This window comes from Primulina tabacum, chromosome 1 (genome assembly GCF_025594145.1).
Source record: "Primulina tabacum isolate GXHZ01 chromosome 1, ASM2559414v2, whole genome shotgun sequence".
Taxonomy (NCBI): domain Eukaryota; kingdom Viridiplantae; phylum Streptophyta; class Magnoliopsida; order Lamiales; family Gesneriaceae; genus Primulina; species Primulina tabacum.
Window position 1 is genome coordinate 52,857,185 of NC_134550.1, and position 23,582 is coordinate 52,880,766.

General features: G+C 35.2%; 3 protein-coding genes across 3 annotated transcripts; 1 reads left to right on the forward strand and 2 right to left on the reverse strand.

Annotated features, from left to right (window-relative positions):
• Positions 1 to 8,573: 8,573 nt before the first annotated feature.
• Positions 8,574 to 10,873, reverse strand: LOC142548645 (protein NUCLEAR FUSION DEFECTIVE 4). The gene has a single exon (XM_075657096.1). It carries the CDS (start codon positions 10,466 to 10,468, stop codon positions 8,741 to 8,743), a length of 1,728 nt encoding a protein of 575 aa, XP_075513211.1. The 5' UTR covers positions 10,469 to 10,873; the 3' UTR covers positions 8,574 to 8,740.
• A 5,260-nt stretch (positions 10,874 to 16,133) lies between these two features.
• Positions 16,134 to 18,953, forward strand: LOC142548651 (putative glucuronoxylan glucuronosyltransferase IRX7). Its single transcript, XM_075657110.1, has 4 exons — positions 16,134 to 17,118; positions 17,218 to 17,579; positions 17,678 to 17,928; positions 18,138 to 18,953. Exons 1-4 carry the CDS (start codon positions 16,845 to 16,847, stop codon positions 18,616 to 18,618), a joined length of 1,368 nt encoding a protein of 455 aa, XP_075513225.1. The 5' UTR covers positions 16,134 to 16,844; the 3' UTR covers positions 18,619 to 18,953.
• Positions 18,954 to 20,297: 1,344 nt separating this feature from the next.
• Positions 20,298 to 21,854, reverse strand: LOC142512671 (putative xyloglucan endotransglucosylase/hydrolase protein 32). Its single transcript, XM_075619695.1, has 4 exons — positions 21,507 to 21,854; positions 21,295 to 21,395; positions 20,938 to 21,158; positions 20,298 to 20,676 (listed from the first exon to the last, which is right to left on the reverse strand). The coding sequence occupies exons 1-4, from the start codon at positions 21,721 to 21,723 to the stop codon at positions 20,298 to 20,300; spliced, it is 918 nt and encodes a 305-aa protein (XP_075475810.1). The 5' UTR covers positions 21,724 to 21,854.
• Between the last annotated feature and the right edge of the window lie 1,728 nt (positions 21,855 to 23,582).

Genomic DNA, 23,582 nt, shown 5'->3' on the forward strand with positions numbered 1-23,582 from the left:
TTAGTCATACTCTACTGTGAACCGCACGCTTGTTTGGTTTACTGCATATCTGTCATGTTTTTCCATATAATTTTATCAACATAATTAAAACAGATTTTACTCATTACGTGGTTTTCAGTTCAGATATGGCTACTGAATCCAGCGTGCAAAGGGAAACTAGTCATGTTGTCCCTACTGTGCCTACTCAAGTTGTCCCACGTGCTGTTGCGGTTACTGTCCCAGCCAGCCACGGTGAAAAGCCTGAGAAGTTCACTGGTGTGGATTTCAAGAGGTGGCAGTAGAAAATGTTGTTTTACTTGACAACACTGAACCTGGCTAGATTCATATTCGAGGATGCTCCTAACCTGAAAGAGAGTGAGGGAGATGTTGAATTCGTCAGTGCACTGGAGGCTTGGAATCATTCTGATTTCCTATGCGGATATTATGTGCTGAATGGATTGGCAGACTCGCTGTACAATGTGTACTGCGAAAAGAAGACAGCCAAAGAGCTATGGAAATCCCTTGACAGAAAGTACAAAACCGAGGATGCCGGGGCCAAGAAGTTTCTTGTAGGCCGCTTTCTGGATTTTAAAATGGTGGATTCTAAGCCGGTTATCAGTCAAGTTCAAGAAATCCAAGTGATTCTTCACGAGATTCACGCCGAGGGGATGACGTTGAGCGAATCTTTCCAAGTGGCTGCTTTAGTTGAGAAACTACCACCAGCTTGGAAGGATTTCAAAAACTACCTGAAACACAAGCGAAAGGAGATGAACGTTGAAGAGCTCATTGTTAGACTTCGCATCGAGGAAGACAACAAGAGTTCGGAAAGACGATTGTTTTCTCCTGTTGCCGCTAAGGCAAATGTTGTCGAGCATGGCCAAAGCTCGAAAAAGAGAAACTTCTCTCCCTCCAACAAGAAGTTGAACCTCAGACCCAAAGGAGGTGTTTCAAAGAAGAAGTTCTCTGGAAAATGCTATAACTGTGATAACATGGGTCACAAGGCATCTGAATGTAAGAAGCCAAAGAGAAACCGAGAGGTGAATATGGTGGAGAACATATCTCAAGAGGTTTCGAACATGAATCTCTGTGATGTAATATCAGAAGTTAATCTGGTGGGTTCTAACCCAAGGGAGTGGTGTATCGACACTGGTGTCACTCGCCATGTTTGCTCCGACAAGGAGATGTTTGCTACTCTTGAGGAATCTATGAATGGTGAAAAACTATTCATGGGAAATTCCGCCACTTCCGAGATCAAGGGACAAGGGAAAGTTGTCCTAAAGATGACATCTGGAAAAGAACTGACTTTGAACAATGTGTTGTATGTGCCTGACATCCGCAAGAACTTGGTGTCAGGGTCGCTTCTGAACAAGCATGGTTTCCGCATTGTATTCGAGTCAGATAAGGTGGTTTTGTCGAAAAGTGGAATGTTTGTTGGCAAATGTTATGTTTGTAATGGGTTATTCAAACTCAATGTTATGGCTGTTAAGCCTGTGATGAATAAAGTTAATACTTTTGCTTACTTGCTTGAGTCTTCTTGTTTATGGCATGGTAGACTTGGACACGTTAATTACGATACAATTCGTAGACTAATTAACATGAAAAGCATTCATGCATTCCAAATTGATAAACAACACAAATGTGAAACTTGTGTTGAGGCAAAACTAACAAGATCATCTTTTCGAACTATTTGAACCACTTGATCTAATTCACAGTGATATATGCGATCTAAAAGGTGTACAAACTCGTGGTGGAAATAAATACTTCATCACTTTTGTTGACGATAGCACAAAATTTTGTTATGTGTATCTCCTCAAAAGTAAAGATAAAGCTATTGACAAATTTGTCCAATATTAGAGTGAAGTTGAAAACCAACTTAGCAAGAAAATTAAGGTGCTAAGAAGTGATCGTGGAGGTGAATATGAATCACCATTTGCTGAGTTTTGTGCTCAACACGGTATCAAACATGAAAGAACTGCACCTTATTCTCCTCAGCAAAATGGCATTGCAGAGAGAAAGAATCGCACATTGAAAGAAATGATGAATGCGTTGTTATTAAGTTCTGGTTTACCACAGAACATGTGGGAGGAAGCTGTTCTAACAGCAAATTACCTTTTAAATAAGGTGCCCCAAAAGAAGCAAGATAAAAGTCCATATGAGTTATGGAAAGGTAGAAGTCCTTCTTACCAATACTTGCGAGTGTGGGGGTGTCTTGCCAAGGTACCAGTACCCACTCCAAAGAAAGTAAAGATAGGACCAAAAACTGTGGATTGCATTTTCATTGGATATGCTCAAAACAGTAGTGCATATCGTTTTCTTGTACATGAATCTCAAATACCTGATATTCACAAGAATACGATAATGGAATTAAGAAATTCTTCGTTCTTTGAAAACATGTTTCCATGCAAATCTAAGGAAAAACCAAGTTCATCCAAAAGATTATATGAAACAAATGATGAAGAACAAGAGCTTGATCAAGACACAGAACCTAGACGTAGCAAGAGAGCTAGGACTGAGAAATCCTTTGGTCCGGATTTCATCACTTTCATGATGGAAAGTGAACCTCAAAGCTTCAAGGAAGCAATGAGTTCATATGAGGGACCTCTATGGAAAGAGGCTATCAATTCCGAAATGGAATCCATTTTACAAAACCATACGTGGGAATTAGTAAATCTTCCTCCGGGAAGCAAACCACTAGGCTGTAAATGTGTTTTCAAAAGGAAAATGAAATCAGATGGAACCATAGATAAGTATAAAGCCAGATTGATAATTAAAGGTTACCATCAACGTGAAGGGCTTGATTACTTTGACACATATTCTCCTGTATCGAGAATAACCTCTATTCGTGTGATACTTGCGATTGCCGCCTTGCGGAATCTTGAAGTACACCAAATAGACGTAAAGACAGCTTTTCTAAATGGAGATTTAGAAGAGGAAATTTACAAAGAACAACCTGAGGGATTTTCTGCGACTGGACAAGAAAATAAGGTTTGTAAACTGGTGAAGTCTCTGTATGGCTTAAAACAAGCACCAAAACAATGGCACGAAAAATTTGATAAGGCCATGTTGCAAAGTGGATTTAAATTCAGTGATTGTGACAAATGTGTATACATAAAAACCACTGAAAATGGATATGTCATTTTATGTCTTTACGTAGATGACATACTTATCATTGGAAGTAATGATAAAATGATCAAATCCACCAAGAAGTTATTGAACTCTAGATTTGATATGAAAGATTTGGGCTTAGCCGATGTAATCCTCGGAATTAAAATCCATAGAACATCAGAAGGGCTAATCCTAAGTCAGTCACGTTATGTTGACAAAATACTTGAAAAGTTCAATAATGATGACTCTGCATTGGCTAGAACCCCGATAGATACCAGTCAACATCTATCAAAGAATCGAGGTGAAAGTATGTCTCAATTAGAATACTCTCGAGTCATTGGAAGTCTGATGTACTTAATGAGTTGAACAAGACCAGACATAGCCTATGCAGTAAGCAAATTGAGTAGATTTACGAGTAATCCAGGAGTTGAACACTGGAAAGCAATTATCAGATTGCTAAGATACTTAAGGTACACTCGTGATCATGGGCTGCACTATACCAGATATCCTGCTGTTATTGAAGGATACAGTGATGCAAATTGGATATCTGATATGAAAGACTCAAAATCTACAAGTGGATTTATATTTACTTTAGGAGGTGTAGCAATTGCGTGGAAATCTTCCAAACAAACTGTAATAGCCAGATCCACGATGGAATCTGAGTTTATAGCTCTTGACAAGTGTGGTGAAGAGGCTGAATGGCTGCGTCATTTTTTAGAAGATATTTCAGGATGGGAAAAACCAATGCCGGCTATATGCATACATTGTGATAGTCAATCTGCGATTGGAAGGGCACAAAATAAAATGTAAAATGGTAAGTCTAGGCATATACGTCGTAGACATAATACCATTAGATAACTACTCTCAACTGGAGTTATCTCTGTTGACTATGTAAAGTCAAAGGATAATATAGCGGATCCGCTAACCAGAGAGTTAGTTGCGAAATCGTCAAGGGGAATGGGGCTCAAGCCTATAGAATAAATTGGTGCGAAGGAAAACCCAACCTACGCTGACTGGAGATCCCAAGAACTAGGTTCAATGGGACAACCTAATCGCACTAATTTGGATAATCACTGTGGGGGTTATCCCTAGTCCATTCCTATTATGAAACAGTGAATGTTGAGGATAAGCTTACGGCTTTTAATGATTCTGATAAGAAGCAATATAGAATCACCTATGTGAGAGAGAAGTGAGGCCGCTTCGAAGAAATTGCAGGGCTCAATTCTAGACCCTCTTGCAGAACCAGGCGTGTGTTCATGGCCAAAAAGAACACAATCATGAGAACTTAATAGTATCAGGGAGAGTCTTGTGTGAAGTATACCACCATTCACACAAACGGATGTACAGTTCAAAGACATCACGTCTACTGTCAACCAGTGAATTAATATGCTTTCACAAAGGAAGGTTCAAAGGGTAATACCTACCTATCATATGCAAGACTCAACTGTTGAACTTTATCAGTGGAATCCTTTCGTATAACTTTAAATTCCCATTTATGTGGGGGATTGTTGGATTAAAGGTGGGCTTTTAGGCTTATGAGCTTTTCATGTGAGTGAATGGAAATTTGGAAAGGTGGGTTTGTCCCACATTGGAAAAATGAAGTGGTATAGATAAGTTATATTATGTTACACTTTATGGAGGTGTAACTATGATTGGTCAAGAGGCTCTCTCTCGCGCACACAGGCGCAGGGGGGGTGCAAATCATGGGCCTGATTTGCAGTGGAAAAAAGGCTTGACTCGTGTGCAAGCATACGAGCGCGACCTGGGCGCGTCGAATGTCGGATCGATCAAGGCAAAAATCGTCTAGCAGTCTATGCCATCTTTTGTTATTTTTTGGTTGAGACCTTTCACATGCCCTTGAGACCTTTCACATGGCTTGGCTTTTGATGCTTCATCTCACCAACTCTTGGTGTTTCATCTACCATCTATAAGGCAACCTTTGGCCTTTCATATGGATGGGATTGACATGTATAAATAGGAGATGTGCTTAGCCAAGAAAGGAGAGAGAAAAAACACCTGCAAATTCACTTTCCCTTGCATTCTGTTTTCCATCTTGCTGTCGTTCTGCTGAATTTCTGGTTCTTCTGAAATTCTGCTACAGTACAGCACTTCTGCTACAGTACTTCTGCTTGTTCTGCTACAGTACTTCTGCTTGTTCTGCATTGTTCTGCTACAGTACTTCTGCTTGTTCTGCTACAGTACTGTTTCTCCTTGTTCTGCTTCTGCTCCGTCTACTGATAAAGTTCAGGTACTGATTTCGTTCGCTAGCATAGTTCTTTGTGCTGCAACTCTGCTGGTTTGCCCGTTGTATCCTGGGAAACAGACGTCCGCTGAATCCTCGGAGCACATACTGGAGGGGGCGAATCTGTTTTAAGGAAACTGTACAAGCTACAGGCCTCGATTTGATTTAATTAAGCATTATTCTATTGTTTTTCTCAAGATACTGATTTGCTGGTTTTATACATTAGTCATACTCTACTGTGAACAGCACGCTTGTTTGGTTTACTGCATATCTGTCCTGTTTTTCCATATAATTTTATCAACAAGTTCTTGATCAACAAAAGAGAGTCCGAACATTTCCAACTTCATCCATTGCCAGCAACTACTTTCTCTCTATTCAACCATCCCATTTGCTTTCAGTTGAGGAACACGTTGATCAGAACCTTCTCAGAATGCAATGAAGCCTTCAACAACTTCAGAACCTATGGAAAAACAAAAGAAATCAAGTCTGGTTCCCATTAGGTGACTATTTTTCATATTCCAAGATGCAAAATTTATATTAGATTCATGATCTATTGAGGTATTTGGAAAGACAAACGAGAAGGAAGAAAATAGAATACCTCGTCCATGCCCAAAGTTACCTCCTCCTCGTGCAAGGTCACCACCTCCTTAACATTGAACTTATTAAGCAAAGTCATACTTGAAATATAGACATGGGTTCATCACCAAATTATCCATTACCATTTGACGCATGTTCACACGGTGGAGCCAGGTATGGAACGTCCTGTCATTCTCTTGTTGCACTGTGGGCAGATCGTGTTTGGATCATCAGAAACACGATATTGACAGTTTCAACCACATCTATTGAACTTTATATCGATTATTGAATCATTCTTCAGGAGCAAAGGAACGGAAGAAATGCCAACAGGTATTGGCTCCAAAAGGTTTTCTCTAGCTTGGTTTGCTTGGATGTATGATTCATTCAGGTTTCCTATGCTATCGTATAGGTTATGTGACGTCCGAAGCCGAAGAGGGTGGGGGTGATCACCGGTGCCATGAGGTTGCACGGACAAGGAGCGGCTCCTGGCAGGCTCTAGGCGAAGGGAACATGAATGAACCGACACCACACCGGAATGAGTGGGATTCCAAAGCTGTTCAAGTATTGGACTGTGCAATTGAGAAAGACTTAAAAGATTTGATATGTACTATTGATATCAAGAAGGTGCATCTTCTTTTCGTTAACTAATCACATAAGAACTCCAAAATTAAGCGTGCATGTGATGCCGAGGGCCGAAGAGGGGATGAGAGAGATTCCAAAGCTGTTTAGGTATGAGACTGTGCAGTTAAGGAGGGTTTGAAAGATTTGATATGTGCTACTTATATAAAAAAGTGCATCTTCTTTTCGGTAGCTTATGACATAAGAACTCCAAAGTAAAGCGTGTTTGACTTGAGGTCAATTTTGGAATAGTTGACCCCCGAGAAGTTTCTAGGGTGCGTGTGAATGAGGTGGGGACATAAACACACTTGAAATATCCGTTTTGGTATGATGAGGACAGTTGGAATATGAGGCATTACATGTCTGCTAATGAACCCACCGTTCCTTGTGTTTCAAGCGGTTGCCACGCGCAAAGTGATGATGTGGAAGAGGAAATCTATGATTTCTTTGCCGGCTTCTGCAAATAGGGCTCGTTTGCTTTGGGTTTCAATCAGCAGCTTCATGCTCACCGTGGAACAATCCATGTTTTAGAATCGCTGTTCTTCAGTGATAATTTTTTATTTTTAAGTTGTGAAATTGTAATCGAAGTGTCAAAAATAAATATGTATTTTATGGGGGCTGACCTATTCAGTTCCAAGGATTCAGCGTTGCTTTTTTTTTTTGGGAGCTATCCGAGATTAATAGTGCCCATTATCTGCAGCAAAATCACTGAACGGGGCTACCTTTTAAATTTGTCAAGAATCCCCATAATTTATTAGGTGACAGTGATCATTTTTAGAAGTTTGCTTGTATAATAGAGTATTATAAACCGAATGATGGCAAAGTAATTATTTAAATTAGATATTATTTCAACAAATATTTGATATTTATTCCAGAAAATTAACAATGTTGGTTGAAGATTATTGATCAGAGATTAGAAGATATGATATTTGAGTCATGGAAATAGTTTTGAATATATCATCTTGGATATAATTGAAGTTTGAAGAAGATATGTTTGAAGATTATGAAATATTTGAAGACAATAAGGTATGTTTGAAGATTTAAACGAGACTTGGTTGGAGATAATTGAAGATTATTTTTGAAGGTTTTTGGAGAGATTTTACAAGTTTATTTTTAGAAGATCATGAACATTGAAAAAGAGAGAAGAATCTATCCTCGTCAGTTGATCGATGAGTTCAGATTTTCGATAGGCCTGGCCACCTGGAATCTGCATAAACTTGTATATCAGATAGGAGAGCATACAGAGGAACAGGGGCAAGCAAGAAGAGATATTACATCACTCTCTTGCAACGGTTGAAACATAATTTCCTAATTTAAATGATTTTCTTAATATTATCTTTTCTTTATTGATTTGATTGTGTATAATATCTTATGAGATTTTGTCTTTCTAGATAATGAGATCATTATGCAAATATTATCATTATATGCTATTAATGTTCAAAAGGAGATTTGTTCCTAATAAAACTTTTACTTTCTTTGTGCAATAAATTTCCTTATCTTATATATTCTCTTCGAGAGATAAAATGGTTGAAAAATAAGAAAGAATCAAGAAAATGTAGTGGCTCTTCGATCATTCTGGTGTTTCACTCTTCAGTAGAAGTCATCGAGTTTTTCAGAGAAAATTATTCACAACGTCACTGCTAATCGAAAGAGTGCAAATACAGCGTGTTGCCTTGAATGCTGGAGACATCTACAGACAACATCCGTGACGAAGTTGACTGAAAATTGTTTTCGTTGCTCCTGATTTGGCATCACATTTTTGTTGCTTTCTTAATAAGTTTTATTCTATTTATTTGGTTTTAGAAAGTATTTATTTTCTCGACGTTTTAAAAAGCATTTATTTTCTGAACCCAAGATTTTCAACATATTCAAAGAAGTGAGAATTTTATTTGCATAATTTCTTGGATGATTGTGAGATTGGGTTTTTTCGTAGATTTGTTTCTCTTGGGATAGTAAAGTAGGTCAATGGTCATTTTGATAAACTACGTAAAAATCTCTGGTGTTCTTTATATTTTACTTTTCCATTTTATCATTAATATTTAAAACCGGGCAATCATATAAAACCCAACATTTTCAAATGCTCGTGCCTTGATTCCAATGGCGTCATGCTCATTCTTCTTTGAATATCGGGACACATTTTGTCCTTTATTTATATCTAATAAATACCAATGAGATACATCGAGTTTCTTCTTTACTAGTCTAAGGTCCTTCAGAATGCATTCATTTGCTGATCGATACACCCATCTCTGCCTGATCAGCTTCATCCCTGAACTTCTTGTAGATATCACCTTTGTAAAATTTGCGCGTTCTTGCCACTAAAATCAGAGACGAAAGGGCTCCAAAGAACGTGATTGAGGCCAAAATCACAAATGCCAGTCGGTAGCATTGACTGCCAATGCAAGTCAGTTCTTTCACAGATGATCTTGTCATCCCCTTCTTCGCCAACTCCTTCAATGCTTCTTTATCATAAAGGGGTCCCGTAACTTTCACATTCAAAATGTAGGAGCCGAGTGGACTAGCCAGTTGGCCACAGTTGAATAAAGTAGAGTAGTATTTCAGGCCAAAAAGTTCAGAAATTATGGCGAATATTAGTGGCAATTGAGCACCAAATGAGAAACCAATGATCATTGATGCAAAATAGACGGAACCCTTGAATGGAAACGCGATGAGTAAAAGGCCAATGCAGGACAAGAATAGGATCAAAGTCATCATAAGAGGTCTTGGAAATTTGTACTTGGCGAGTAGGCTTTCAGACACAAATCCAGAGAAAATTCTGCCAAAGTAGTTCCATATACTGAGAAGGGATAAGAACGTTTTTATCGTTTTTGTTGGATATCCTAACGATTCCCCAATCTGTCCCAAGTTGTCTACGGCTGTTAAGCTCGATCCCAGGCCACAAAAAGTTGCGAGAAACAGAATCATCATATCGGTGCTCGAAAGTGCTTGCAAGATGGTGTAATCTTCCCCTCTTTCTGGTTTATTGAATATATCAGCAAAGCAAGGTGTGTCATTTGGTTTATTTTCTGACTTTGAGGCAGCAGGTGGAGTATCTTGGACTGGTGAACTCTCTATGGCTATCTGAGGAGGATTCGAATTTATGGGGAGGTTCTTTTTGGTCCAAATTATAGATTCCTCCCTAATGGCTATCAGAAGAGGGACAAAGAGTAAGGCACATACTACAGTGGCACTTCCTGCATATGCCGCCTGTGAGAAAGTCACCATTTTCTCTACTATAGTCATCACCATTATAAACAACGCAAGCACAATGGACACATACAGAAACTGGTAAAAAATTTTAAGCCCATTCGGGTTCCTAACTATCGGCATCGCACGAATTGTGTACACAAAAACCACAGACAAGGCAGCTGGAAGCCAAGCAATCAAAAGAATAAGTGATTTAGAATCATTTCCATAGACAGCCAGATAAATCTGCGTAAGAATCGCACCACTCAATCCTGTAAATCCCTTTAACAAACCTAACATAACGCCTCTATTTTCTGGAAAATTTCTCACAGAAGTAACAAGAGCACCTGTATTCGCAAAATTCTGGGAATTTGCCCCAATGCATATGTAGATACACATCTGCCACACTTTCGGCTTTGAAATCTTGCCCGTGACAGAAAGCCATATCATGAAATACCCTGCAAAATTCATGGCAGATCCGATTAATAACACAAACCATGTTGGAGTTACCTCAGCTATGAGGCCAGACAACACTCCAACGTTGGCACCAAGATCCTTGAAGAAACCTAGGAGATTGAGGGTTGTTTGATCATATCCAAGAGAGGATTTTATCTCTTTGGAGTAAACTGCAAAGAGATATGTTGCTCCTGCTCCGGCCATGATGAGGAAAGATGCGAAAAGTGAAAACCATCGGCCCCGAATCACGGTGACTCCGAAGGCCAGCAGGTTACTGCGGCTCCAAGTGTCTGCGTTGGCAATGACCATATTTCTTGGTTTGGTAACTGAATTTGGTGAAGAGAAGGGGGAGAAGAACTACTTATATAAGCGGATAAAAGACTGGTTTTTGAGTGACAGTCCTATGGGAGGGTGGGGCTGGAATATACTAAAAAATGGAGTAGAGATTGCAACAGAAGATGGGGTTTTAATTTGCCGATGCAATTTTCTTGATTTACTACTCAAATAAGTGGGGGTGACAACCAAGCAAAAATCCCTGAAGTAACAAGCAATAGCAGAAATTTTCTTGGATTCATCAAGAATTCATAATAGTTCCATTAATGAAGCAATCGTTGTTGGCCCAAATACAGTTTCCCCCTCAATCAACAAGACAATATGTTTAAATTTATTGAGTAAATTTTTAAGAAGGAACAAAGTAGTGTCACTTTAAGCACTTTTTGATTGATTTGAATTCTAAACTGAATTGGCCTCATGAAATGTAATAAGAACATGGTTCAAGATAATATAATTTATAATGAAAATTACTAATATGTTCTCGAACGACTTTCAAGGGAACTTAGATTGAAGATTCGTTTGAATGTCTCGATGTTCATCCCACTTGCTATATCGCGTGCCAATTTGGATAAACTACTATTTTTTTCCTTTAAAAAAAAAAAAGAATTACCATTCTTTACAATCACCAACTAATTTTCTTTAATTTTTGTTTGTACTTTTCGATCTGAAAACTGTTCTCCTAATTATAGTATTCGAAGGCCAATATTACGCCATTTATTTTTTAAATTTTACAGGTGTTTTTATATGAGCAAATGATGGATAAATCTCTATTTCAGTAGTTAAACGTGTGTGAAGTCACTATCGATTCTTTTTCTGTAATCGTTGACTAAGACAAAAAAAATAATTTCACTCTCTGGGTTTACGTGTGTTTTTTCGAATGAAATTCAGTATAAAATATTGAAAATCTAGAATAAATATACGCTATTTTAGAACTAAATATTTTATATCTAACACTAATATATGATTTTTGAGTACCCAAATATTTGTAATAAATTTTGATATCAATGATGCATCTTTTTCGGATGAAAATTCGGTACAAAACTCCAAAAACTAATATATAAATATATGATATTTAAGTACTAAATGTTTCAGATATTACAGTAATATATGAATTCTGAGTACCCAAATATGTATAACAAATTGTGATATTAATGACACGTTTTTTCGAATGAAAATTTGGTACAAAACGCTGATAATTTGGTATTAATATATGATATTTGAGTATTAAATGTTTCAGATCTAATGCTAATATATGATTTTTGACTACATAAACATATATAACAAATTTTGGTATTAATGACACATGTGTTTTTCGGATGAAAATTGATACAAAAATTTAAAATGTATTACTAATATATTATATTTCAATATAAATTATTTCAAACCAAGTAGTAATACATGATATATGAGCATACAAACAAGTGAAAAAAATATTGATATTAATATAGATGTTTCAATTTTATACTCAAATTTTTATCTTTTGTATCAGATCTAAAACAATTTTTTCTGCAATATCATGTATATGTTTCATATTTTCAATGTTTTGTATTAGATTTCAATCGAAAAAAAAATTGTAGGCCCAAGAATTGTAGAAACATTGTTTTGTGAACAAGGTAACGTAGAAAAATTTTCGATCTTACAAAAACTGAATACATATTTAACTATATCGTTGGATATTTAAAAGTAAATCAACCTTTTCATACATTCATGTTCATATAAAACAAGAAAATCTCACCATGATCGGTGAACATGAAAGTACGTAATCATCCGAAGTTTCACCAACTTTACACCAAATGAATAACATCACAAACAAAAGATGAAATTCACATAAATTTGTCCCAACATACCCTTGACATTTTTTTGAAAGGTCGTGGCAACAATTTTGGTCTATATATCTACCATGTCTTTTTTCTCTCTTTATAATATATTTTCTAAAATAACTCATTTATCTAATAAAACTATATAAAACACATCAGGTACATAAAGACATTTGTGAGAGCCGATTAGTCAACGATTCGCTAGAGTTAGTTTCCTCGTACCTCAAAATCATTATATTATATGAGATCTCGTATTTCAATAGAAAATCAAATCATGTATTGAAAATTCTAATGTTAAAATTTGATCACATCATACAAAAAATAAATACATTCAGATATAACATAAACATGACGTGAGTGAACGTGTCACTGGTCGACAATTGACACTCACAAATCCAGGGGGCTTGCCCACTAAGTGAATGATCATGAAAACTGCGAATCATTGAAATAGTGGTGGCTCTCAACATCAACGTTTTTCACCCAACATTTTTCGAAATCACATTATATATTCCATCGAACCTAACAGAAAAGGGTGTTTTTCTTGATTCAGTCACGTCTTCAGGCTCCTTCAGTCACATGTTTACCATACAATATATTCCTCACTTCAAAATAATATATATATATATATATATATATTATTTTATATATATATTTATTTATTGTCACGTCCCAGCGACGGGGTTGGTCGACACCGACGTTGCTCTCAAATTTACATTCGAAAACAACAAGCCTCAGAAAGTACAAAATTCAGAAATCGGTCTTTTTTTTTCATAATACTGAATATTTCATTGTCTGATACAAAATCAAATAACTAATGTTTTATAGAGGAAATATAAAATCAGATATAACAATGTCTTAACAGATACAGCGGAAAACATAATTCGGAACTGAAAAACAACAGTCTTCTTCACCAACCCCATGGCTCCGTCACTGCTGGTACGTGATAAATTAATCAATGGTCTTCGTTAATATCCAAAAAAACTTCATACTAGATTGTTCATGTTGTTTTCCAAAATTAAATTTCATAAACAATTAAATAAAATAAAAGTGGGCCTCCACCCATTGAGGTCCAAAATCTTCCCGCAAGCCCTCAAAGAAGAAGAGGCCCAAATTAGATTCTATGCACAGAGGCAACAAGACTAGTTTGCTTACATATGCAACAATGGAAAATTGGTAATTTTATTACTTTACAATCTCTAGATTTCCAAAAATTATTTTAAACAAATCTCTCCATCCAAAAATTATTTATTTTTGAAAAAATGCATTAAACTCAAATTTCCAATTTCCAACTTTTTTTAGCCAAACATTACATGGATTTAGATGATTGAATTAAAATCCATTAAACAAAAAATCGATCCATTCGAATACATCTTAAATTCTTCGCAAAATTTTCATATTCACCATTCTAAATCGAAATAAATTTTATCAATATCACCCTTGAAGGTTCAAATTTTCTTTACTTTCATGGATGGATTTCCACTAATCACTCGTCTAGATTAACTCTATTCGTTAGAAAGAAAGAACCCAAAACTGGGAACTTTCTGAAACCAATAATACTACATCCTCTGTAACATTGACATAACGTTTAGACTTCAATGACCAATTATTACAAAAATACAAACTTTGACATGTGTATTTGATAATATCAGGATAATTCATGAGTAGATATCTTGTAAGACGATTTTACGAGTTTTTATTAATGAGACGAGTCAACTTTACCCATATTTACAATAAAATAATAATAATCTTGGAACAAAAAATATAATATTTTTTAATGTGTAAGCCAAACAGAATATCTAGTTGGTCATATGTGCGACAAATTGAGAAAATAACATGAAAATAAAATATAAAACTGGATATCGAGATTTATGTGAAAAATCTCTAAAAATTATTACGGTGTGTATGGATGTTTAAAATTTTGGATTTGGATTTAGAATTACAATTAGATTTAGAATTGGATTTAGAAATTCATGAATTTAGAATTTCATCTTGTGTTTAGTTTGAAATTAAAAAATTTTATTTATAATTCATTTCTTGTTTGAAAAAAAAATTTGAATTTGAAATTTTAACATTTTATTAAAATAATTTTAATTATCTTTTACGAAAATCAAGATTTAAAACATATTATTTACATTATTAAAAAACTGAAAAATTAAAATTAATTTATCATATATCTTCCTATATCGTTTCAATTATATATTTGTATTATACAAACTACATAAACTCTTATATAATTAATTAACTAATCTTAACGAACACAAATTTAATTATTAAAATAAAATAATCAAACATAACATATAAATATTCAAATTTAAATTCTACGAAATAAATTATTTTAAAATTAAATATTCAACTACATCTTAATTTTATAAATAGAAAAATAAATTAATATTGAATAAAGAATGACAAAAACTTGTGTGAGACGATATCACGGATCGTATTTTGTTAGACTGATATTTTATTTGGGTTATCAATGAAAAAATATTGTTTTTTATGTTAAGAGTATTACTTTTTTATTGTTAATATCGATAGGATTGACCCGTCTCACAGATAAAGATTCGTGAGACCGTCTCACAAGATAACTACTAAAAAAAATTATTCAATATTCATGACAACTATAAGAATAGATTTCAAGAATCAAATATGCAAAATAAAAAATAAATAAAATTGTCATTTAATCAACCATTACATATAAAGATGATATAAGGATAATAATTAAAATGTTTTGTTATGGATATTTTTTAGTTTTATCCAAGTTCAAATCCACTTCAAATCTGACCAGTTTTGAGAAAATTTGTCTATACACAATGAAATCCAGTCAAATCCTTAAAATTCAATTCAATTTTTAAAATTCAACTAATCAAATTGTTAAAACCAGGATTTACAAATCCAAATCCCCAAAAATCCCTCCAAATCCTTGCTTCCAAACATGGAGTTAGGGAAAAAAACACGGGCCATATGTAAAGAATTCTATTGTAATATTTTATGATGTACAACTACTTATTGTGTTTCAAAAGAGAACACACAGTCTCTTAATATAAGAGAAAAAACGTCTCACAAATATTATATAACTAAACATTCAAATGCTATAAGATGAGAGAAAGAACTCAATGGATGTCCGAGATGCTTTTTAATGATGAGAGAAAACACATAAATAGATGATTTCTCATTTCTGAATATAAAACATTCATCCAATCTTTCGGCCGAATTTGTAGCCAAATTTGACAAACACCTGTCAACTTTTTTTGACTAAATGACATTTATCATTCAATGTATAATTTTTGTCGAAATATATGTTTAAAAAAATTGAGAAATTTTTGTGATAATTCAATCATCTAAATTTATTGAAAAGCAGCTAGCATTAATTATTGAAAGAGATAAAGATGAGCACAGTTTTGCTTAAACCCCACGTGAAAAGGATTTGCTGACCGCCACAAATTAGTTAATGACTAATAAAGACCAAAGCAAAAAAGAAAAAGTTAATTCTGGTTCCTAGATGTCCAAGTTTTTATTGACTAAAACTAGCCCACTCAGCCGCAGCAAATCATAATTTATTTTCTGAAGTAACTGGGTAAGAATCAAGAACGTATGATGAAGAATGCAAAATGGGAAGATCAAGTCTACACGCGCTGTCATGTCTTGCAATAACAGATTACTTGTGCTCAATCGTCGTATAACACACCATGTACTTACGTGTGGTGATTGATTGAATGATAATTATTTAACATACAGTAAATTTTCCTAAATTATTCGTTCAACCATTGGAAAATGAAGATGATTTGACTGATGTAAAGTTTCTAAAATTTTCCCTTTAATATCAAATACAAACGGGCATAGTTTTGCCACATCAATCGATCTGTTTCAAGTGGTCAAAACACCGTGAAACCATGTCCGATCATGCTTTAAGGTTTGAAATTCACAGTGCGAGTGAAGTTTGTCAAGATTTGTACTCCCCTAAGCTTTTAATGTTCCATGCCGATTTCGATTTTTGCAAGAGACATTGCAGTCAGCACGTACTATCCCTCTTTGTTACAAAGCTTCCTTATCCCCTTTCTATTGATTTTTTTTTCTTTGGTCATTTATGATAGATATATCTACCCTATATCTGCTGCTTTAAATTCTTTCGCCATTTGCCTCTGTTCACCAGCACATGCTGCTGGTCTTCATGTAATGGAAAATTATATGGGATGAGAACTGATTTATTACCACACAGCTACTGTGTACTAAACATTAATTATATGGACTGTTGATAATCTTTAAAGTTTATGCTGTATTTTTTAAAATATCTATTCTATTATGATGATAGGATGTTTATGATATGTTCAGTTTCATCAATTTATACATAAAAATACAAAGTATTACGTATTATTTTGAAAAGAATTTACAGTGGATCGGGGGCATCTTAATTACAGTGGATCGGGGGCATCTCCTGTTCCTTAATCTCCAATTCACGCAATACCGAATTCAGAAAGCTCAATCTTAACAGCCGCTTGTCCTCAGAGGTTTAAGGGGGTGAAAATGAGAAGGTAATCGACATGCTTGAAACTCGTAGAAACAGAGGGTTCTACGTGAGGATGAGGTTCTTGCATAGCACGAGATATAGCAGAAATTTAGAGAAGAGTTTTTGTTACAGGTTTTCCAGATGGATTCTCTGGTTTTCCGTTTCTTTGTATTTTCTATCCTCTTTTCTTGTTACTCGAAATAAACCCACCACCTCTGTTTCAAGAATCATCGTTTCACCTTCTAAAAAGTACCACTCTCTAATTGAAGAACCATCCCATAATTCCACCGCCATGAAAATTTCTTCTGGTAAGAACTGAGAAACCCTTCTGTGGTTCTGACTTTTTGTAAGGTTATTGATATCGACATATTCTTTATGTCTAAAAGTTTCTTGATTTCCTTTTTCAGGTTTTTTTAAGGGGTTGAAGGTGTATGTGTACGATTTGTCATCGAAATACAACACAGACTGGCTATCGAATGAGCGGTGCAGCAGACATTTGTTTGCTTCGGAGGTGGCGATCCATAGGGCTTTAATCAGCGGAGATGTGAGGACATTAGACCCGTGGGAGGCTGATTTTTTCTTCGTCCCTGTTTATGTTTCATGCAATTTTAGCACTGTTAATGGATTCCCAGCAATCGGGCACGCCCGTTCTCTCATATCATCCGCAATCAAACACGTTTCTTCTCAGCTTCCGTTTTGGAACCGCAGCCTCGGCTCTGACCATGTATTTGTCGCGTCCCATGATTTCGGTTCTTGTTTTCACACCCTGGTAAGAAATATCAGTAACACGTGTCTCATCGAAAAGTCTGGAAGGAAGTATTATGATTTCGTAGGAGAATTGAAATCTGTTTTGTTATTGTTTGGCAGGAGGACGTGGCTATGGCGGATGGGGTACCCGAGTTTCTGAAAAAATCAATAATATTACAGACGTTCGGGGTGAAATACAAGCACCCATGTCAGCAAGTGGACAATATCGTGATTCCCCCGTACGTGCCGCCGGAAAGTGTACGAACGACGCTGGGAGAATCGCCGTTGACTGCCCGACGGGACGTATTCGCGTACTTCAGGGGCAAAATGGAAGTCCACCCCAAGAACGTCAGCGGTCGTTTTTATAGCAAGTATGACTTCATTCACAAGTTTAATATTTATTTTCGTATGAATTCGAAAAGTACTAATCTACTTTAATCGGAGACATCAGAAATGCACAAACTAGAACTTGAAATTGAGAGCTACTTTATATTTACATATTATAGTTTTATCCGTAAATCTTTATATAAAAAAGCATCTATTTTTCGTTTGCTTGTGAAATTGATATGTTTATTTTTAGGCGAGTGCGAACTCTGATATGGCGGAAATACGGCAATGACCGACGATTTTACTTGCGGAGACACCGGTTCACCGGTTTCCAGTCAGAGATTTTACGGTCGAAGTTTTGCTTGTGCCCTTTGGGATGGGCTCCATGGAGCCCGAGGTTGGTGGAATCCGTGGCTTTGGGATGCGTCCCCGTCATCATAGCCGATGGAATCCGGTTGCCATTCCCTACCGCCGTGCCATGGGCCGAGATATCCCTCACAGTGGCGGAGAACGACGTTGCCAACCTAGGGAGAATCCTTGAGCACGTGGCAGCCACCAACCTCACTCGCATTCAGACAAAGCTGTGGGAGGCAGACGTGAGAGAAGCCCTGCTATTCAACGATCCAATGTTGCCAGGTGACGCCACGTGGCATGTTTTGGTTGCCCTGTCCGAGAGGCTGTACAGGTCCCACAAAAGCAAGCAACAAGTCTTCCACGTGCCAGATTTTTACTGACTTATCTGACTTGCCAACGTTAGGAATGGATGGGACTTGGGAGTGAATTTCCAAGCTCAGTCCCAAACAGCGGGAATCAGATTGGCCCGGAGGTTCTCGGATTTGGATAGAGCCACGTGGAGTGTACAGCTGAGTTGGCCAGACTTGAGTGGAGGATGCCCATGTCAAAAGGAAAGGAATCGCCAATACGAAACAGGAGGCTAGTTCTGGTTTGATTTCATAAAAATTAATCTTCCATTTAGAATTAAGAAATAGACAAATCAATTTAAAAACAAAACGAAAATCGCAGCATGGGTATGGTCTAAATCGTATTTCAAATTATTTTTTTTACCTACTTTTGCATTAAAAGGCAAAGTTTCATTTAATTAAAGAAAGTCAAAACATAGTTTTGGTTTTTCATTTATATAACTAAAATAGTCCGACTATACAAATTAGTAGATATTTGGTGACGAGTAGGTTTCTTGTGAGACGGTTTCACGAATCTTTATCTGTGACACGGGTCAATAATACCGATATTCACAATAAAAAGTAATATTCTTAGCATAAAAAATAATATTTTTTCAGAGATGACCTAAATAAAATATCGTCTCACGAAATACGACCTGTGAGATCGTTTCACATAAATTTTTGCGTTTGGTGACACCTTTCAAAATATACCAAATTTGGTGTCTAATCTACATTAGTGACGGTTCAGCGAGTGAATTTGATTTCCACCGAAAATGTAAAACATATATATATATATATATATATATATATATATATATATATATATTAACAACTTAAACTTGAAGAATTCGGTTTCTAATAACGACAGCATCACATTACCCTATGTGTCTGCCTGTTTTAAAATAAATAAAATATTAAACGAATTAATTGGCCAATCACGACGCCTAACTATTATTTTACTTTTCTTCGGACAATATGATATTGGCTTTCGATTCCTATATCAATCTATTGACCGCGTATCAACACTCTGATGAAAAATAAATAAAATTATCAAAAATTGAAATTACATGATTAGAATTGAAAGTGAACAATATATTTGATCAAAATAATAAAGAACCAAATATATTTAACCAAAATTGAGAATTTTACTGTTTTATGAGCACAAAAACTATTATAAAGTCGTCTCACTGAATAATTTTGTGAGATGAATATCTTATCCGACCCATGAAAAAATATTCGTTTTGTTACGAATCGTATCGACCCATCTTATGGATATAAATATGCGAGGTCGTTTCATAAGAGACCTTATCTTTTATAAGATAATATTGAGCTGAGTATCTAGAACTAATTAATATTACGTAGGATGTTTTCCAAGTGTAGTATAATATTCACACAAGTTGAAGAAGATTCTTCGTTCGTGTGTGTTCCACTTTACAAGTCATGCTTAGATGAATGTCCAATATGTATAATATATATATATATATATATATCGTTCCAATTAGTTATGTTGTGGAAGAGCGGATCATTATATATACTACATGCATTTTTTTCACTAAGAGATCAAAAAAGATTTATTCAACCACTCCTCAATCGACTAAGACACTTGATCCAACGTATTAATTTAACGTGGATCGCTAAATTTTGAAATAAATTTTACTAAAATTTCGATTTTTTTTGTCTGCTTTCATTCTTTTTTGATTTCTTCAGCCACATTATGAATATCAATACATTCTTTACATAGGCTCAATGCATTCAGGAGTGAAACTGTGATCTCTTAGGATATCCTGACAATAATCATAAACCTTGTGCTTTTTCTGTACCCACGCCATTGCCGCCTTCTGGCGGCCACTCAGCCCTCGTGATCTCGAAGGATGGCCAGAAACAGGCCGGCGGCACCGGGACGGACCGTTGCGATCACACCCACCTATTATCTTGAAATTCTTGTATTGGCTAACAAAGGGTTGGTAACTGTAGTCAGCTTTGTATTTTCCATTTTCCGTGGCCCACGAAGAAGCATCCCATATTGATCCGTACACCCACATAGGCCTCGATGGAAAAGTCTCGTCATCTTTCCTCGGGTACCTTCTTATTGGCACATCATCCACAAAAAAACTGTATTTTAATCTTAACATTAGTATATATATGTAGAAATTAAAGAAATATATTACATATGGTGTAGTTTATTTAAAGGGAAATGAGACAAAATGAATAATTTGCACAAGGGTTGTGTGTGTATATATATATATATATATATATATATATATATATATGATCATTCACATAAAAAACTAGCTTGCCCTTTCGAAGTTCACGGGGTGTTCATTGTTCACTTTCAATGTTTTTAACTTAGTATGAACTCTATATATAACTTACATGATTTCATCTGGATTCCAAAAAATGGCATAATTGTGGAAATCTTTGGTGGGATCGAACCAAAGTTTAAATCTCACTTCTCGACCAATAATATTGTTTCCATCTCCACTCCCTCTATTGTAAACATTTGTTTGCAGGACATAAGGCTTATCTTCTGTTGTCCCAAGAAACTCTATATCAATCTCATCATGGTTCCCTGGGTAATCTTCATTGTTCGAAAGCTGCCCATATATATAAACTCCACCATTATCACTTATCAGATATACAGACAAATACGAACAATATTCTTGCATAATTAATCAAAGAGGAGGAAGGCTCTCCAGCTTAGCCACGGTTTTTATGGAATCAATTTCTTACATAGAAAGATGTAATCACTCCAGCAGTATAACCAGATTGAAGCTTGACGGAGGCACCAAAATAACCAGATGAATACGGACTAAGAGATTTAAATCCACTTCCTGCATGTGATTGAGAATTATCAAAAAGTAGCCCATCATTTACAATATAGCATTATAAAAAAAACCATTATGAACACATAGTTACGCTCTTAAGTAAACAGCATGCTGTACCTGAGTTATTGTCGAGCAAAATAGTTAGAGTCCCTTGGTAGTCGAGAGTCTGATGCTGAGGACCCCAAAGATTGGTGCACGCTTGGTCGAATCCTGTGGAGCCAATTCTTCTACTGGGGTAGTATCCTGGAGATGGTGGTCCATGCACATTTGCCTTATTTGTTAAAGGAAACATCAAGATTAGGAAGAGAAGAGAAGAAACAAGCTGGACATCCATGGCCACAAAGTAAGATTAATGCTTATTTTGTTAGCTACTGATTACTGGTTAAAGGGGAGAGATTCATAAAGGAATGTAAGAGGTATAATATACCATGAAATTGTATTGTGTGGTAGTGTAAATGGTATAAATAAGAACAGACAAAAACTTGTGTGAGACGGTCTCACGGATCGTATTTTGTGAGACGGATCTCTTATTTGGGTTATCCATACAAAATATTACTTTTTATTATGAATATCGGTAGGGTTTACCCGTCTCACAGATAAAGATTTGTGAGATCGTCTCACAAAAGATCTACTCAGAAGAACATTGTGAGAATGCCAATATTGATAAAAGGAACTTCATATATAAATATTCTTTCGATCCCTTGAAATATTTAAATTGGTTTTTTTTTCTCCTATAAAAAAACATAAAAAACAAAATTAGATTGGTCCACATTAGAATTTAATTGAAAAGTGACGTGCTTGTTGGAGAGTGGAATATGAAGATGTCATTATATTTTGTAAAGTACTATTAGTAAATTGGAATAAATATAAAATCACATATATACTTTTATCCTAATTTGTGTTATTTTGGAGTGCCATAAATATATGTTTCTTTTCTACAATTTTGGAGTACAAATAATTAACAAGTTATATACAAAAATACTACTCGCAAACATTAAATTAGTAAGAGAAACTTTTAATAAAAGTCATAAATGTAGAATCAAAAAGTCATTATACTTTTAGAGTAGATCTCTTGTGAAACGGTATCACGAATCTTTATCTGTGATACGGGTCAACCCTACCGATATTCACAATAAAAAGGAATACTCTTAGCATAAAAAGTAATACTTTTTCATGGATGATCCAAATAAAAGATTCATCTCACAAAATACGACATATGAGACCGTCTCGCACAAGTTTTTGTCATACGTTTATTACTCATTGTCACAACTCACATGCTTGGCCTGAACACTTTGTTTTCTGAACCGGACCGGTGGTTCGAGCGGGAACCATTCACGAGTCCAATCTGGACATCGCTCAAAAACTGTTTTATCAATCAGAACGATCAAGAACCGATACCGATATGATTGGACCGGTTCACATTTTTTAAAAATATTTAAAAAAATTAATTTAATTTATTGTTATAAATATGTTTATTTAGATTTTGAACTTTGTTAAAAATATTATTTTAGTAGTATTAAAGCTTATATGATTTTTTAAACATTAGAAAATATATATTTTTTATTATTTATATACGTATTTAAGATGTTTAAAATTTAAAATATATTATTTATTATATCATATTATATATATTTTTATATTATATAATATAAAAATGTTCCGATATGACCGATTGAACCACTATTTTAAAGTAGATCAGACGATAACCAGTTAGATTATGAAAATATTTGCCTGAATATATAATTTCTGATCACGGTTCATAGATAATAACATCCAACCTCATACTTTGACAAATATATTTTGCTAAAAAATTTATATCTGGAAAGTAACTAGAGAGAGAACAAATTTCCTGTTAAATTTTTTAAATTTAAAACATAATTTCACACCTGAGAATAGAATTATTCTAAGATGGTATTAATGATTGGGTGGTGGTTTGTCGGGAATGGAATAATATAAAAAATTCATGCACTCTATATAATAAAATTATCTTCTTTGGAAGCTTTTTATTTTTCACAAGCTACAACTTCTATGATAGACAAAACAGAAATAATAGTGGAATGTTACACAAATGATTCTATTTAATACGGCCGACATTTATTATATACATTTTAGTAGAAAAGGCGCGCGCAAAAATTTCAATATAAAAGGTGAAGGGTCATTGTCTCATGGTACTCTCATTTTATATATACATGT